The sequence below is a fragment of the Canis lupus genome, chromosome 15 (genome assembly GCF_003254725.2).
Source record: "Canis lupus dingo isolate Sandy chromosome 15, ASM325472v2, whole genome shotgun sequence".
NCBI classification, from domain to species: domain Eukaryota; kingdom Metazoa; phylum Chordata; class Mammalia; order Carnivora; family Canidae; genus Canis; species Canis lupus.
Window position 1 is genome coordinate 33208501 of NC_064257.1, and position 17668 is coordinate 33226168.

The 17668-nt window shown below is 32.4% G+C and overlaps 1 protein-coding gene across 5 annotated transcripts in view; it reads right to left on the minus strand.

Moving 5' to 3' along the window:
* The window catches only part of EEA1 (early endosome antigen 1), a 411681-nt gene that overhangs the window by 22027 nt on the left and 371986 nt on the right, over positions 1-17668 (minus strand). For all 5 annotated transcript variants that reach the window (XM_049093901.1, XM_049093902.1, XM_025439553.3 and 2 more), the window contains 5 exons: positions 16794-16907; positions 14234-14389; positions 12379-12518; positions 5020-5350; positions 3269-3370 (listed from right to left, as the gene is read on the minus strand). In XM_049093901.1, coding sequence (XP_048949858.1) covers positions 3269-3370; positions 5020-5350; positions 12379-12518; positions 14234-14389; positions 16794-16907 — 843 coding nt within the window. The remainder of the gene's footprint in view (positions 1-3268; positions 3371-5019; positions 5351-12378; positions 12519-14233; positions 14390-16793; positions 16908-17668) is intronic.

Consider the following 17668-nt stretch of genomic DNA (forward strand, 5'->3'; position numbering starts at 1 on the left):
TGTAGAGATAGAGTGAACATATCTCAATATCATAAAAGGCATACACAAGAAGCCCACAGTGAGTAACATTTTCAATGGGGAAAAACTGACAGCTTTTCAAGAATACAAGAACACATCAGGGATATCCACTATCACTGCTGCTGTTCAATACTGTACTAGAAGTCCTAGCCTGAGCAATCAGACAACAAAAATAACTAAAAAGCATCTGAATCTACAAAAAAGTCAAACTCTCACTCTTTGCAGATGACATGATACTCTATAAAGAAAACACAAAAGACTTGACCCCAAAATTGCTAGAAATCATACAGGAATTCAGGAAAGTGGAAGGATATAAAATCAATGCACAGAAATCAGTTGCATTCCTGTACACTAACGAGACAGAAGAAAGAGAAATTAAGGAGTCCATCTCATTTACAATTGCACCCCAAACCATAAGATATCTAAGGAATAAGCCTAACCAAAGAGGTAAAGGATCAGTACTCAGAAAACTATAGAACACTCATGAAGAAATTGAGGAAGACACAAAGAAATGGAAAAACATTACAAGCTCAGGGATTAGAAGAACAAATATTGTTAAAACGTCTATGCTACCTAGAGCAATCTATACATTCAATGCAATCGCTATCAAAATACCATCAAATTATTTCACAGAGATGGAACAATAATCCCAAAATGTATATGGAACCAGAAAAGACCCCAAATTGCCAAAGGATTGTTGAAAAATAAAAACTGGTGGCATCATAATTCTGGACTTCAAGCTCTATTACAAAGCTGCAATCATCAAAACAATATGGTACTGGCACAAAAACAGACATACAGATCAATGGAACAGAATATAGAACCCAGAAATAGACCCTCAACTCCATGATCAACTAATCTTTGACAAAGCAGGAAAGAAAATCCAATGGAAAAAAGTCTCTTCAACGAATGATACTGGGAAAACTGGACAGCTACATGTAGAAGAAAGAAACTGGACCATTTCCTCACACCATACACAAAAACAGACTCAAAATGAATGGAGATAGGAATCCATTAAAATCCCAGAGAAGGGATCCCTGGGTGGCACAGCAGTTTAGCGCCTGCCTTTGGCCCAGGGCGTGATCCTGGACACCCGGGATCGAATCCCACGTTGGGCTCCCGGTGCATGGAGCCTGCTTCTCCCTCTGCCTATGTCTCTGCCTCTCTCTGTGTGTGACTATCATAAATTAAAAAAAAAAAAAATCCCAGAGAAGAACACAGGCAGCAACTTCTTTGACCTCAGCTGCAGCAACTTCTTGCTAGACATGTCTTCAAAGGCAAGAGAAACAAAGGCAAAAATGAACTTATGGGACTTCATCAGGATAAAAAGCTTTTTGCACAGCAAAGGAAACAATTAACAAAACCAAAAGGCAACCGACAGAATGGGAGAAGATATTTGCAAATGACACATCAGATAAAGGGCTAGTATCCAAAATCTACAAAGAACTTATCAAATGCAACACCCAAAGAACAAATAATCAGATCAAGAAATGGGCAGAAAACATGAACATACATTTCTCTGAAGCAGTACACATGGCCAACAGTCACATAAGAAAATGCTCTACATCACCTGGCATCAGGGAAATACAAATCAAAACCACAATGAGATACCACTTATTCTAGTCAGAATAGCTAAAATTAACAAGTCAGGAAACAACAGATGTTGGCGATGATGCAGAGAAACAGGAACTCTCTTACATTGCTGGTGGGAATGCATGCTGGTGCAGCCACTCTGGAAAACAGTGTGGAGGCTCCTCAAGAAGTTAAAAATAGAGCTACCCTACGAACCAGCAATTGCATACTGGGTATTTACCCCAAAGATATTGATGTAGTGATCTGAAGGGGCACCTGCACCCCAATGTTTATAGCAGCAATGTCCACAATAGCCGAACTATGGAAAGAGCCCAGATGTCCATCGACAGATAAATGGATAAAGAGGGCGTGGTATATATACAATGGAATACTACTCAGCCATCAAAAAAATGAAATCTTGCCATTTGCAATGATGTGGTTAGAACCAGAAGATATTATGCTAAATGAAATAAGTCAATCAGAAAAGGCAATTTTTGCATGATCTCACACATATGTGGAATTTATGAAACAAAACAGTGGTTCATAGGGGAAGAGAGGAAAAAATAAAATGACAAAATCAGACAGGGAGACAAACCATAAGAGACTCTTAATCATAGGAAACAAAACTCAGAGTAGCTAGAGGGTAAGAGGTGAGGGGATAGGTAACTGAGTGATGGACATTAAGGAGGGCATGTGATATAATGAGCACCGGGTGTTATATATGACTAATGAATCACTGACCCCTACCTCTGAAACGAGTAATACATTGTATCTCAGTTAACTGAATTCAAATAGAATTTTTAAAAATTACAATAATCCTGTGGCATAGATTGTTATTAGCCCCATTTTACTGCTGAGGAAACAGGAGTACAGAGAGATTAAGCAATTTGCCTAAAACAAGGCAAAAGAACATACCTAGCAAATGGCACAGTCAGGATATAAATCTGGACAATCTGGATTCAGAGCTTGACACTAAGCCACTATAATTTTGCCACTTGATGACGGGTATCTAAAACACAGGTGGTCTCCTCTAAATCAACAACCAGACTACAATCACATAAAAGACTTCTGAGGTCTAGGTTTTGCTGCTTTAACAAACCAGATCTCTAGAAAAACTGTATTCCTAGACTCTAACTGCTAGAGGTAGGTCTTCAGAGAATAAGAATTATATATTATACCCATTTAGTTACTCATTTGCTTGCTTATTTTTGATGGATAGTAATAAAAGCATTAATCACAGAAAAAAACTATTGTTATACAACCATTAACATACCATTAAACCTAGACATCCATGAAATAAAGAGCCATTACAATGTTATTTCTATGGAAAGCCTATCAAGGTATTTTTCCCAATCATAATAATGTTCCTTAATCTAAATTATCTAGTTATAATTCTATAGTAAGTTGACTCAATTAACTTTATTAGTTATAATCCTTTATTTTGGGTCTTTTATTATAAACTATCTTAAAAAAATAAAAAAATAATAAAAAATAAAAAATAAATAAATAAACTATCTTAAATCTTTTTAGTAGTAGATAAAACATAAATGACAATTTTAAACTATTTTTGTGATCCATTACATTTCAGAGAAATAAACTTCCTTTGGCTTAAGTGTGAAATTATTTTGAAAATAGACTTTATTATTCTTCATATTTTATTTACAGAAAAAAATCTTACCTGCTTCTCTTTTTCAAGTGACTTCTTCAGTTCATTCTGTTCCTTAAGTGTATTCTCTGTCTGTACCTGAAGCTGATGCTTTAATTCTTTGCAAGTTTTTTCCTAAAAACAAATGAAAACTACATTATACAGAAAGTATTTGTAGTAAGTTTAAGAAGTTTGATTTATATGCTTAGTAAGATCCACACATGGAAATAAACTACAATCACTGATGGTTTAACATGGGATAGAATCATCCATTTCAGTTATACAACAGCCAAATATTATAGCAGTAAAGTAGAGGGACAGAAAAAGGTTAAGAGCTTCTATCATCAACCAGCACAACACTTTAGGAACCATATTTTTATGTCACACAATTAATTGTAATTAATTAACGTGTCATGCTATTTTAAAAGTAGGATAACGAGGGGCACCTGGGCTCAGTTGGTAGAACATGTGACTTGATTTCAGGGTACTGCATTCAAGCCCCATTTGGGCAGGGAGCTATTTTTTAAAAAGCTCATAAAAGTAAAACAACAATATTCAACCAAATGGAAGAAAGGAGGGATGCCTGGCTGGCTCAGTGGTTGAGCACCTGCCTTCAATCCAGGGCGTGATCCTTGGAGTCCTGGGATCAAGTCCCATATTGGGCTCCCTGCACGGAGCCTGCTTCTCCCTCTGCCTGTGTCTCTCATAAATAAATATATTTTTTTTAAAAAAATGGAAGAAAGGAAATTTTTGCAAAAGAAAGTGTTAAAATAAAGAATAATTACATATTACTAAATATGTGATTTATATTACATATAAATATGTTTACGTATACATATATATTATATACACATAAATTCACATAAAACAATCACAACTTAAGAGGAAAGATGTAAAGATAGGAAATATATTCTCCAAACAGAAAGGAACATAAAAGTAACCATACAAATATCATGTATTTTTTGTGCTACTAAATACTTTCACTGACTTTTATATTTAAAACAAGAGAATTTTACTTTTGCTGTTACTCTGTTATTCCATGTTAAAATCTTTTTTTTTTGAAGGTTGATTAATTTATTTTAGAGAGAGAGAGCAAAGAGTGAGTATGAGTAGGGGGAGGGGCACACAGAGAGAAACTCAAGCTGACTCCATGCTGAGCCCAACATGAGGCTCAATCCCAGGATCCCGAGGATCATGACCTGAGCCAAGACCAAGATGCTTAACCAACTGAGCCACTCAGGCGTCCATGGGATAAAATATTTCTGAGAATACAAGCCCTCATTAAGCATTTCCTGAAACTGTGTGACTTTTGTTTCATATAGTTTAAATATGTTTTATGGTATCTCTAAGACATGGTATTATCTAGAGTCTTAGAATATTCAGTAGAAAATTAGAAAGTTTCTAGTACCAGAATTAAAAGTCAACAAGGTCTTTCTGATCTTTTTGGTTTTTTTCAGGCAAGTGAATAACATTTGTACCAGCAGCTACATTCTCTGTGAAAATGTCTCTGTGTACAAATAGGCAGCTATCTCTCCCAAATCCATTGTAACACAATAGAGAAAAACTGTATATCCAACTAAAAGCTTCCTGGGCCTCTGGAAATTTTACACACAAACACTAATATCTTTTTCTCAGGTTAAGCAATCCCACTTTCCTTCCTCATAAGAATTATTTAAAATCACTTAAATGTAGGATAAAAAGTCAACAGTGGGTTTAAGAAGAAAAACCAGTATATTTTAAATAAAAATCACTTCTACCTAACGTAGTGAACATAAACAACTAACCAAATCTAATATAGCAGCTTTTCCTTTCTGATTTTCCTTTTCAAATTCACTTTTAGAGTTCTTCAAAGATTCAGAAACTTTTGAAAAATTCTCTTTTGTTGCAGAAAGCTCTGTCATTAGAGTTTCTTTCTCCATCTTCACTTTTTGTAGTTCTGCTGCTGCTGTCTGAATTTTGTTATTCAATTCCTTGTGCTGCATCTTTGCATCTTGACTTAAATTTTCAATTTCTCGTTTAAGGAGTTTTTTTTCTTCCTCTTGCTCGGTAAGCATTTGCTTAATATTTTCAAGGGCTTCAGATTTTTTCTGTAGATCCAACTTTGTACTGGATACTCTAAATATTTAAGAAATAAGTTTTTAAAATAATGCATAATTTAGCATTCTTAACTTAGCATTAAAAATTAATTGCTATTTTTAAATTAATAATTTTGTTTTAAAACTTTCTTGTGTAGTTCAGATGTAAAAATCATAATTTAATGTCATAAAACTGAAAATCCTTAAATCTGATCTGATCACTTAACAGATAAAGATGGTTTTCTTCAAGTTAAATAAATTAATGGTAAAGCCAAGACTATCTAAGACTCCTTACTTAATCCAGTCTTGTCTGTTGCAATGGATGCCCCCCAAATTGTACATATAGCAGAGCCTCTAGTCTACAATAGCCAGAAAAGGTTTTCCATGTACTTTAAAGAACCTATTCATTGTGTTAACCCCCACGCATATAGAGAACTTTGTCTTCTTCCTTGAAAATATAAAATACATTATGTCTCTTTATATATTAAGCTTCAAAACATGATTAACCCAGAAAAAAAACTAAAAAAAGAGAGAGATATTTCATTTCAAACATAGAGAAAAGACGAACTATTTACTTTAATTCTAGAGCCTAGCAGATTATACAAGAGACTTGTTATCTTTTGTCCCTTAACATAAGTTTTCTACACCTGAGTGAATAAGCTTCAAGAATAAGGAAATGAAGATACAGCTTTAAGAAAGTTAAAAACTGCTGCTGCTTTGATAAAAGGAATAAAATTACTCACCAAAAGAAAAAGACACAAAAAGAAAAAAGAAAAAAGAAAAAAGAAAAAGAAAAAGAAAAAGAAAAGAGAAACACATTTATTAAAGATCAACTATTTTTAAAGTGAAAATAAAACCAGATGCAAAGCAGTATTTCTGGAATGCATACTACTTCTGATATACTTTATACAATCAGTATAAATTTAATAATATGTTAAAGAGAGGTTGTTAAAAGATGTACTAGCCACATTGTGGAAGTTGGGTATTCATACAATACCAGAATTATATTTATACGCAACTCTAAAATTAGGACTTGATATATATAACTATGCTACCCCATAAATAATTATTATAAAATCATAAGACTATGTGAATCAAAGAAGGCAAAACAGAAATAAAGCCTTCTGTGTTCACTGTAAAACTAATTTTAAAAAGGGTCCTAAAGGAAATAATAAATCTACAATCATAGTTGGAAACTTAGCACTCCTTTCTCAGAAACTGACAGAACCACAGGGGGGAAAAAGGCAAGTATATTGAAAGTTAAACATTATCTGGAATGAATAAATCAAGGGAACAAAAAAATACAAAATAGGGAACCTGGTCAATGGTATTGTAATAGTGTTGTCTGGTGACAGATGGTAGCTACCATTGTGGTGAGCTTAGCAGAACACATAGAGATGCTGAATCACTATGCTATATACCTGAAACTAATGTAACATTGTGTGTCAACTATAGTCAAAAAAAAAAAAGAAAAAAAGAAAAAAACCTTTTTCTAAGTATTATTAATCACCTTGCCTAGTTGATATTTATAAAACACTTCATCCAACAGAGAATATACATTGGTACACATGGAAAATTAACCAAGATAAACCATACACTGGGTGATAAGACCATATGAAAAGTCTAAATTTTACAGAGTATGTTCTCTGTTCACAGTAGAATTAAATTAGACGTAACAGCTATCAAGAAAAGCTCCAAATACTTGGGAAGTAAACAACATACTTCTAAATACTCCATGTATCAAAGAATAAAATCACAAAGGATATTAGAAAGTACATTACACTATACACTAATGAAAATATATTTTAAGATCACAGTTGGAAGTAGAGTTGGATACACAGATGGAAGTGGGCTTGATAAAAGGGGAAACTTTACCCTGTTCTTTGGGCTGAGCCCTGGGATCAGGGGTAAAGTTTAGACAAACCCAGATGTGTTTACCTAGTCCTTTTTTCCAAGGTAGTACAGGAGAAATACAATATTCCACACAAAAAATAAAAATAAAACAAAACATTTCCATAAAGTATACAGACAAAAAAAAAAAAAGACTTTAGTATTAAAAGGTTTCCCTATCTCAACATGATAGGGAAGCCTAAGTGAGTTCTAAACATAAGATTAGAACATACAATAGAAATGGGCCCATTTACATTGAGCCCGTTAGAAATGGAAGCACCTTTGGGATTACAGGGCCTTGGGAAGAAGAACAAGAACCAACTTGGAAGTGATCTTCATGGACTGATGACTGGGTTCCAGAAGTAAATTAATTTAATTAAATTACTCAGGGGATGATATAAGGGATCACATGTGCTCCCCAAATACCTATGCACCCTAAACCATGATGCTAACAGTGAGAAGGAATGCCATACAATGCACTTCTATATCCTCAAAGTATCAGGACTTATTTCACTAGAAATAATACAAGAAATTTTTTTTATCATCACTCCCAAACAAAGACAAAAACCATAAAGGTGTCAAACAACTTAATTATCATCAATCTGATGGGTTTTTATTTCATTTCCCTAAAGGATATCTTTCCAAGGCTCTCAGCTTCCATTTTTACTACTGAGAGTCAAAAACCTTCATACCCTTGACACAGATCAAGTCTGTCAACTCAGAGTGGCCTATTTGGCCTTTAAAGGTAAAGTCTACTGAAATGTGACTAGTCATAAGCCCTCCTTTGAAGATATATCCAGATGAATGGAGTGGAACTGATTTTTATCCACCAAAATTCTGGTAAGTATGTGTCCACTGAAGATCTTATGGAAAGACCCAGTGCAAGCATCAAGAACAAGCTAAGCAAGAGACTAATTCTACCTTAGAAGTAAGAAAAGATGCTCCATCTCAGCACTTTTATAAAAATATGGGTTATGTCTGCAGGCACACACCCCTTCTGCCACCAAGGACATCTGAATTTTCATATATCACTGAATCTCTTAGATCCTAGTATCTTCTAAACTAACCTACCCTTATACTCAGAGTTGTCATAAGCCCATTAAGCACTTAGTGCAAATGGGAAAAGACAATCTTCCTCAAGGTAATTTATTCTATCTGTTGAAAAAGTGTCATGCTATACTACGACATATAATAATCACCTGCAGAAACCTGACAAACTACAAAGAGGGTGAGTAACTGAAAATGAAACAGATACTACAAAAGGTGAACAGTCACAGGGAAGCTTCCACATTAAAAAGCTATAAAAAGAAGAACAAACTGAAACCAAAGTCGACAGAAGAAAATACTAAAGAAAATATGAGAAATAAATGAAATAGAAAATTGACAAAATCAGGGATGCCTGCCTGGCTCAGTTGGTAGAGCATGCAACTCTTAATCTCCAGGTTGTGAGTTTTGAGCCCCTATTGGGCATGGAGCTTACTTAAAATAATTTTTAAAAATAAATAAAGTTCTAATCTAAAAAAATTTGACAAAATCAAAAGTTTTTTTTTATAAAATTGATAAACCCCAAGTTAGACTGATCAAGAAAAAGATAGAGAACATAAATTAACAGAGTAAATAATAAAGACATCACTACAGATACTACAGATCTTAAAAGTGTAATGATCTTACTGTACCAATAAATTTGAAGTTTAGATGAAATGGACAAATTTCTTCAAAGACACAAATTAGCAAAACTGACTCGAGTAAAATATTTGAAAACAGTTAATAGCTCTGTATCTATTAAATAAATAGAACTCCAAATTAAGAAACAACTCAGAGGGAACTTCAGGTCAGTTGATTCATTGATGAATTCAATAAAACACTTAAAAAATAAATTATACCTATCACAAACCCTTTCAGAAAGAAAGAAAACTGTCAATTTATTTTTAAGACCGACATAACCTTGATTCCAAAACTATGATGATGATATTAAAGAACACTGCAGACCAACAAATCCCCATGAATGCACAGAAAATTCTAAGCAAAGTATTATCAAGTCAAATACAGCAATATATGAAAAGAATAATACAAGATGATCAAGTGGGAATTATCCCAGGAAAGCAAGATTGGTTTACTATTTAAAAAAACAATCCATGTAATTTACCATATTAACAGAATAAAGGAGAAAAATCATATGATCAATAGATACAGAAAAAGAAGTTGACAAAAAAAGTTTTAACAAAACTAGTATGGATAGGAGTGCCCTCAATCTGATAAAGGAATCTAGGGAAAACAACAACAACAACAAAAAAAAAACACAGCTAACCTCAAAATGAATGATGAAATATTTCATGTTTCCTATCAAGGCCTGGGAACAATGCAAGAATATCCACTATCTTTTTATTCAAAAGTTCACTGTAGATGTCAGCTAACAGTAAATAAAAAAAAAAAAAACTTTTTAATGAACACAAAAGGCCTACAGATTGAAGAAAAAAAGAAGTAAAACTGTTGCTAATTCACAAACAGCAAAGCTATCCATTTAGAAAATTCTAAAAACTCTACAAAACAAAAATGTGAATTTAACAATGCTAAAGGTAGTAAGATTCAATTGCTTTTTTATACAAGCCACAAGAAATCAGAAAATTTTAAAAACAATTCCAATTACAATAAAATTGAAAAACATAAAATATTTAGGATTAAATTTAACAAAAGATATTTAGGATTCCTATTTTTAAAACAACAAAATGTTGATGAGAGATATTAAAGAAAACATAAATACTAAAGATATACCATGTTCATGGACTAGAAGACTCTGTATTCTTAAAACATTAATTCTCCCCAAATTGAATTACAGATTCATTGTAATTCCAATCAAAACCCAACAATTTATTTGTAGAAATGGATAAGTTAATATTAAAATTTATATGGAAAGCAATAAACTTAAAAGACTCAAGATAATCTTGAAAAACAATTAAGTTGGAGGGCTGATACAATATAACAAGACCTATACCACAAAGCTACAAAAATCAACATGCTGGCAGGATACCACACAGAACATAGACCAATGGAACTGAATAGAACCCATAAATAAACCTACATATACTAGGTAAACTGCTTTTGACAAAGGCACCAAAGGCCACTCATTGGGAGAAAGAAGTTTTATCAAAAAATGGTATTAGAACAACTTCATGATGAACGGGAAAAAAAGATGATCCTGGACCCCTATCTCATACTTCTTACAAAAATAAGTTCAGGGCAGATCCTATACTTAAATGTAAAAACTAAAACTATAAAATTTCCATAAGAGAATTCTTCATAAACCATGGGGATAGGCAGAAGTTTCTTAGAAAAGACACAAAACAGTAAACATAAAATAAAACAAATAAATTGAATTCAACCAGAATTAAAAATTTTTTTTTCACTGAAAGACACTACCAAAAAAACGTAAAGCAAAGCTGCTAGGAAATGTCTTGATAATCTAGCTGTCTGTCTGGTTAGCTGGCTGGTTATCTGGAAAAGGATTAGTATTTTGAATACACAAAGAATAGTAAGAAGATCCAATGAGAAAAAAATTTTAATAGGCAAAATAATTTACACTTCACAAATGAAGAAATGCAAATTAAGCCCACAATAAGATACCATTTAATATTCAATAAATAGCTAAAATTAAAAAACTAACAACACCAAATACTGGCAAGGATATGATGCAACTGAAACATTCCCAGTAGGAGTATAAAATGGTACAGACACTTTGGGAAAAAGTCTGGTAGTTTTTCATACAGTTAGTTAAGCATACATCTATCCCACCATGACTCTGAACTTTCACAAAAATGCTTATATAAGAATATTGACAGCACCTTTATCAAACAGACAAAAAATGCAAATAACCCAAAAAATACCCACCAACAAAAGACTAGATAAACAAATTATAGTATATTCATTCAATGGAACAATATTTATTCAACTACATGGATGAATTTTTAAAACAGTACAGTAAGTGAAAAAAAGCCAGTCACAAAAAAAAAACAAAACATACTATATGATTTCAATTCAAAACTACACAACATCAATGTATAGACACTGAAATCAGAACTATAGCATCTACAAGGTTTTGACTAGAACGGCACCCCAAGGAAACTCCATGAGTAATAAAAATTTTGTGGGGAAGGGGGCGCATATTATTACACTGAGTACACACTTAATAAAACTCAAACAAATTGTGTATGTGAGATCTGTGCATTTAATGGTATGTAAATTTTACTTCAATAATTTTTAAGGGAAGCCTGGGTGGCTCAATGGTTGAGCATCTGCCTTTGGCCCAGGGCATGATCCCGGTTCAGGGCTTGAGTCCACTTCAGGCTTCCTGTGGGGAGCCTGCTTCTCCCTCTGCCTATGTTTCTGCTTATCTCTGTGTCTCTCATGAATAAATAAATAATATCCTTAAAAATAATAATAATAATAATTTTTAAAAAGATAAACTGATTCTGGTGTTTTCCTTGTGCTCATAAATACAATCTATCAAGATGCATCACAAAGCTAAATAGAGTATTTCTTATTTTAAAAAAAGGTGGGATCCCTGGGTGGCGCAGCGGTTTGGCGCCTGCCTTTGGCCCAGGGCGCGATCCTGGAGACCCGGGATCGAATCCCACATCGGGCTCCCGGTGCATGAAGCCTGCTTCTCCCTCTGCCTGTGTCTCTGCCTCTCTCTCTCTCTGTAACTATCATAAATAAATAAAAATTTTAAAAAAATTAAAAATATTTAAAAAAAATAAAATAAAAAATAAAAAATAAAAAAAAATAAAAAAAGGTATACATTCCATATTTGGTATAGTCCCTCAAAGAGGAAGCCTGATTGTTCGTGGGTGATATATATAAATACTCCTCTATTTGTTACTTTCACATTAACTTATTCAAATCAGTGAATAACTCAGAACAATTGTTTTAACCCAGAGGAATGAGTACCACATTACTGTTGAAAAGAGACCAGATGACCCAAACTTTCAATCCTTTCTAGTGATAGTAAATTTAACCATATTATGACAGCTTTATTTTTCACTCATTCATATTAACATCAGAGTTTACAGAATCAACATAAGAAACATTTAATAAATCTTTAAGCACTGCAAAAGCAAAACTGAAACCGTAAGATTTTAATACTTAGTTTATAATCCTCTCCCTTAAAGTAGATTAGCTTACATTTCTTTCTCCATTTCAAGCTGTTTACTCAATTCTGTGACTCTAAGCTCTAAATCTGTATTCAGCTGTCTTTGTAGTTGTAGTTCCTGCAAAGCTTGTTCCTTGCTTCCTTTAACTTCAAGAGTATCAGCTTCTAGTTTCTATGGAAGAAATATAATACAGTAACCATTTTAATGCCAATAATTATCCATCTGTTATTAAATATAACATTTTTGTTTATATTTACATTGGTGTTGACAATAATAACCATACAATATTTATGATATAATAAAAACACATTTTTCCTTCCCAGCTATTACTGAGTAAAGGAACTATTTATTTTGGAATCTTTCAGAGGACCTACCAGCAGGCTTTATACATGACAGGCAGTCACTAAGTTTCTACTTTTAAACGTTAACTCTAAAGAGAATAAACTTAAAATAATTATATCTATTATTTGAATAAAAGTTATTAATTCAAGTATGAAAAAACTAGGTAACAGGTTTACACATGGGCCCACTTAAAACATATTATCCTTTATATTCAGTGAACAACACCAATGTAATTATAAATATCCAAAACTAAAATGTAGTTGTCATGTTATCCCTCCCGTTAACACCTATTGGCCCTAAATATAAAGTCAGTTAAATTCTTGGTTTTGCACCTTTAAGTTCTTGGTTTAGAGATGGCTGTTCTTCATAGTATAGTTTCTGTCTCATACACATACATATAGCTGTATTTTTACAAATTTACAAAATCAAGCTGTTAAGTATAAAGTTTAAATATTGATGAGCAAGGCATTTTCTTATACAGTTGTAATAGTTTTGCACCCTAAATATTGTATAAACCAACCTCTGTATCTGTGGCACTTACTCAACACTTATACTGGATATTTGATATAAACTGTAAAATTTTAAAACAGCTATATAAAACACATAGAATACTTCCTAAAATAATTACCAAATGTTAATCACATGAGACATTCTTGGTTCTAAATAACTACTTGTAGAAGATACCCGAAGAGAATTCTCATTAGATGCTTTTCAGTAAATGGTCTCTGTTCTTTTCAACCATTACAAAAAGTCATTTGTCATTACTATTATCACTGACCATAATGAAAAGAAAAAGAAATCCCTAAACAGAATTGTAAACATAAATCTTCTCCCATGTTGTATCAGTGTATGTGTGTGTATGTATATACGTAGTTCTACAGAAGTGTTTCATCTGATTGTGAAGATATAACTTACATATACATAGTCATTTGAGATATAGTTAATTAATAGTAGATCCCATTTAAAGGAAAAAGGACTGAGGTCAAATCCTCTTCTGAAAGGTCTAGTCATTTAATCTCTTTAGTAAATCAACACTTTCACTTGGAATCGTGTTAAAATAAGAAGTAGTTTACCACAGCATAAACTTATCATTAAACTAAAAACAAAATTCAAAAGGTATAAATTTTAAGTTTAAAAAAGGAAGAAGTCTGTCATATGTGAAATATATATTGGAATAGGAGCTAAAGAGATGGGAATGATGGAACAGAAGAGGCTTCATAACAACAAAATGATAAGTTTATATAATTAGAGTAGATCCCTGGTTGGTTGTTTCTTTGCAATAGTTAGTTACACATTACAAAGGAACTAGTATACATGTTAAAGCTGCCATTTGTAAAGCTACCCATTTAGTAGTTCTAACTCTACCAAGTTAGAACTAAAGATGGAATTCAAAAATAAAACTTGAATATTACATATAATTTAAAGTCTTATATCACAACTTCACTCGTGTTTACAAATTTTAAATCTTCAATTCCTTCTAGTTATCAGTTTCCATTACTACAGCAGCAGAAAATATAGGTAAATTTGATATCTTTTATACAAACCTTAATTTGACCTTCTAATTCTTCAGTTTTTTGTTCTAAAGAGAGGTGTTTCTCTTTATATTCTTTAAGATGACTTTCCAGCTGACTGCAATGTTCTTGCTTATCCTGCAACTTTGTAGTGACCTGATCCAACTGAGTAGTGATCTTAGATAACTCCTATAGACAAGCACAATTGAAGAAAACTTTAGTAATAGGAAGGTTTACTTTATTGTATGCCCAAATGTTTCATCAAAGTAAAATTGAAAATTCTAATTTTATTTAAGAAACTATTGGAGTAAGACTAGAAATAAGTCTAATAATGAATCAAAGGTTGTATTTACCAGTATAAAGGACCTGAACTGAAACTGCACACAGTAAGAGCTACCAAGTTTATATGCATAACCAGTCAATAACCTTTTCTAGAAAGAATTATTCTAGGAGCCAAAAGATATAACAATATTAAATAGGCTGATAATAAAGTAACGCTTTTATAATTGTTTTCAGTGTTCAAGATGCCATTTTAAAAAATAACATTTAAAAACAGTGACTACATATATGAAACTTGTTAATTTGTAATATCTAGAGGCACTGAAAGAACAAAATACAAATTACCAGTAGTAAATACCACCCATAAATAGTCACTATTAATGTTTTGATAATTTTCCTTTTAGTCTTTTCTGTTTCTTTGTCTTATACTTTTGAAACAGGAAGAGAATCTTGCTTTACATACTGCTTTATTTTAACCTTTAACATAAAAATGTATCATGAAATTGTGACATCATTTTCTAAAATATAATGATATTTGACTGCATAAATTTCTATTTTATTTGATCCAGATCATTTTTTAGCCAAATGTCCTGCATTAGATTCCTAGATTGCTATAAACTTTCTTCATTTTATTAACAGAAATGTGAAGAGCATCCTAAAAGCTATGACTTTTTTTTTTAAGATCTTACTTATTTATTCATGAAAGACACAGAGAGAGAGGCAGAGACACAGGCAGAGGGAGAAGCAGGTTCCCCGTGGAGATCCCAGTGCAGGACTCGATCCCAGGATCCCAGAATAACGCCCTGAGCCAAAGGCAGATGCTCAACCACTGAGCCACCCAGGCATCCCCTAAAAGCTAGGATTATTCCCTTAGGATAAAGAACTAAAAAGAGCTAAAGAATGAAAAATCCTAAAGTTCTTGAAAAATATTGCCAAACAGCTTTCCTTACCATCATTAAAAGGTTGAACTAACATAGCCAACCACCAGCAATGTATGAAGATGGCTTATTCTTTTACACCCTCTCCAAACCTTCTAGTGTTAAACACAGACATCTTACCTCAATAAGGGCATCTTCTGTTACTATACTAATTTACAATTGATTCTTAATGAACTTGAACATTTGCTAACATATATTTGATCATTTACTTTTTCTGTAGGTTTCCTTAATTCTTATCTAAGTGTTTTAAATAAAAGGATATTAAGCCCTTCATCAGACACATTTTAGAAAATGTTTTATTCTTCTGCTATGTGCTTTCAAACTTTGTTAGTGATATTTTGGGCAGAAAAATGTTAGACTTTTATGTGATTATTCTTATAAATACTCTTTCTATTACAGTTTCTAGCACTGACCTCGTGCTCAGAAAATAGACATATTTAGCAAAAATTTGAGTAAAGTTATAGAACATACATACACAGTAATTCTATGTACATAAAAATAGCAGTGTGTGTGTGTGTGTTGTGTGTATGTGTTTATATATAAACGTATACACATGTATTTATTCAATGCTTATAAAACTCTGGTATGATACATACAAAATTTAAGAGTAAACATTCCATCCAAGGAGCAAAATGGGATTAAAGCTTAGGGTAAAATATAGAAAACAAAGTTTTTAGTTTGTTCACTTAATATATTACTACACTGCTTTAAAAAAAAAATTAGACCAACAACCAGTGTTACCTGTAAAATAAGTATAAATTTTAAAACTTTCTGTCTGGTAAAACATGAAAAATATCTTTCAGTATTTTTATCTTGGCCCTAAAGTAGTAAGCTTTTATTTTATCAGCAGTATTGAGAAAAGTAACTTCTGCACTCCCTATAACCCTCCTTATTCTTACCCCCAAGGTAAAAGAGTAACTCTTACTGCAATGGAATACATGGTGGTACTCTTTTCCTGCTTCCAAGTGGTAAGTATATCCAAGTCATGGCCCAGATTACCTACTAAAAACAGGTGTGAAAGTCTGGCCCTCTTTCCCAATCATTGGCACTTGATGGAATGCAACAATTCAACAATTAGGAGTAGATACTTCAGCTCCACACCATGGCCTATACTAAAGAGTAATATAATATTAAGAAGCCCAACCACAGGTGCACACCAGTTAAGCTTTATCAAAAACAAAAATGAATTTTTATCTTCATCTGTCTGACTCCTGCATCCAACACTCAACTGATTCTGAAATCAGGGAGAAATTAAAGGGAAAAAGCAAGTTGATCAGGACATTAATAAAACTGAGAATCACTTTTATACATGTATGCAATTAATTCATCTAACAAAACATTACATTATCGGATGAAACTGCATCAGGTTTACCTACCTGCTGTTTATCTTGTAATGCATTTTGGGCTGTGTCCAAATGATTCTGAAGATCTGCTCTCTGAGCAGTTTTTGCTGCTTCTGCTGATAGCAGTAATTCAGTTTTGGCTTTAATCTGTAACAAAATTGACCAGTCATTTAATTCATATTTAGTTCTTGATTTCCCCTTGCTTGAATATACATTGCTTCTGTCACTAAATTATTTTAAAAACTAGGTCCTTTGGCAAAAAAAAAAAAAAAAAAAAAGTAAGGATTTAGACATTGAAAAATAAGTATGTGATAATCCCTCAAACAGGAATGAGTAGGAGAAAAGAGACTCCTAATAATGTTTGCATAAATGATGAAGTTTATCATGATATATAAGATGATATATATGCCCCTACATGACACCAAAACACATCTCCCTCTCTCTAATTGGACTCCAAATATTGGGTTAACATACAACTCATCTACAAATATATATCCTCTTCTTCCAAGTTATTAAGTATCCCTTATTATATTATTTTATATTTCTTATTTCCAATTGAATTATTTTCCTAATATAAAATCAAGGCTTAGAAATGTTTCTATAACCTTCTCTACTATAGTATAGAATGAGAAACCAACAATAAGAATGGAAAAATAAATACTTTAATTCCCATCCCATCATCACTGATTCATTGAACAAGACCTATATTGGCCTCTGAAAGAATGTATATTAAAATCATATAATAGTACATAAAAAGGGATTTTTTAATTAAACCTTTAAAATAAAATCTAAAAATCAAAGTCGAAAAGTTTTTAACACAGAAATATAATGGTACAATAGAAAATGACTTGAATTAAAAAAAAACAAAAACAAAAAACAAGGATTTCATGAAAAAAAAAAAAAAAAAG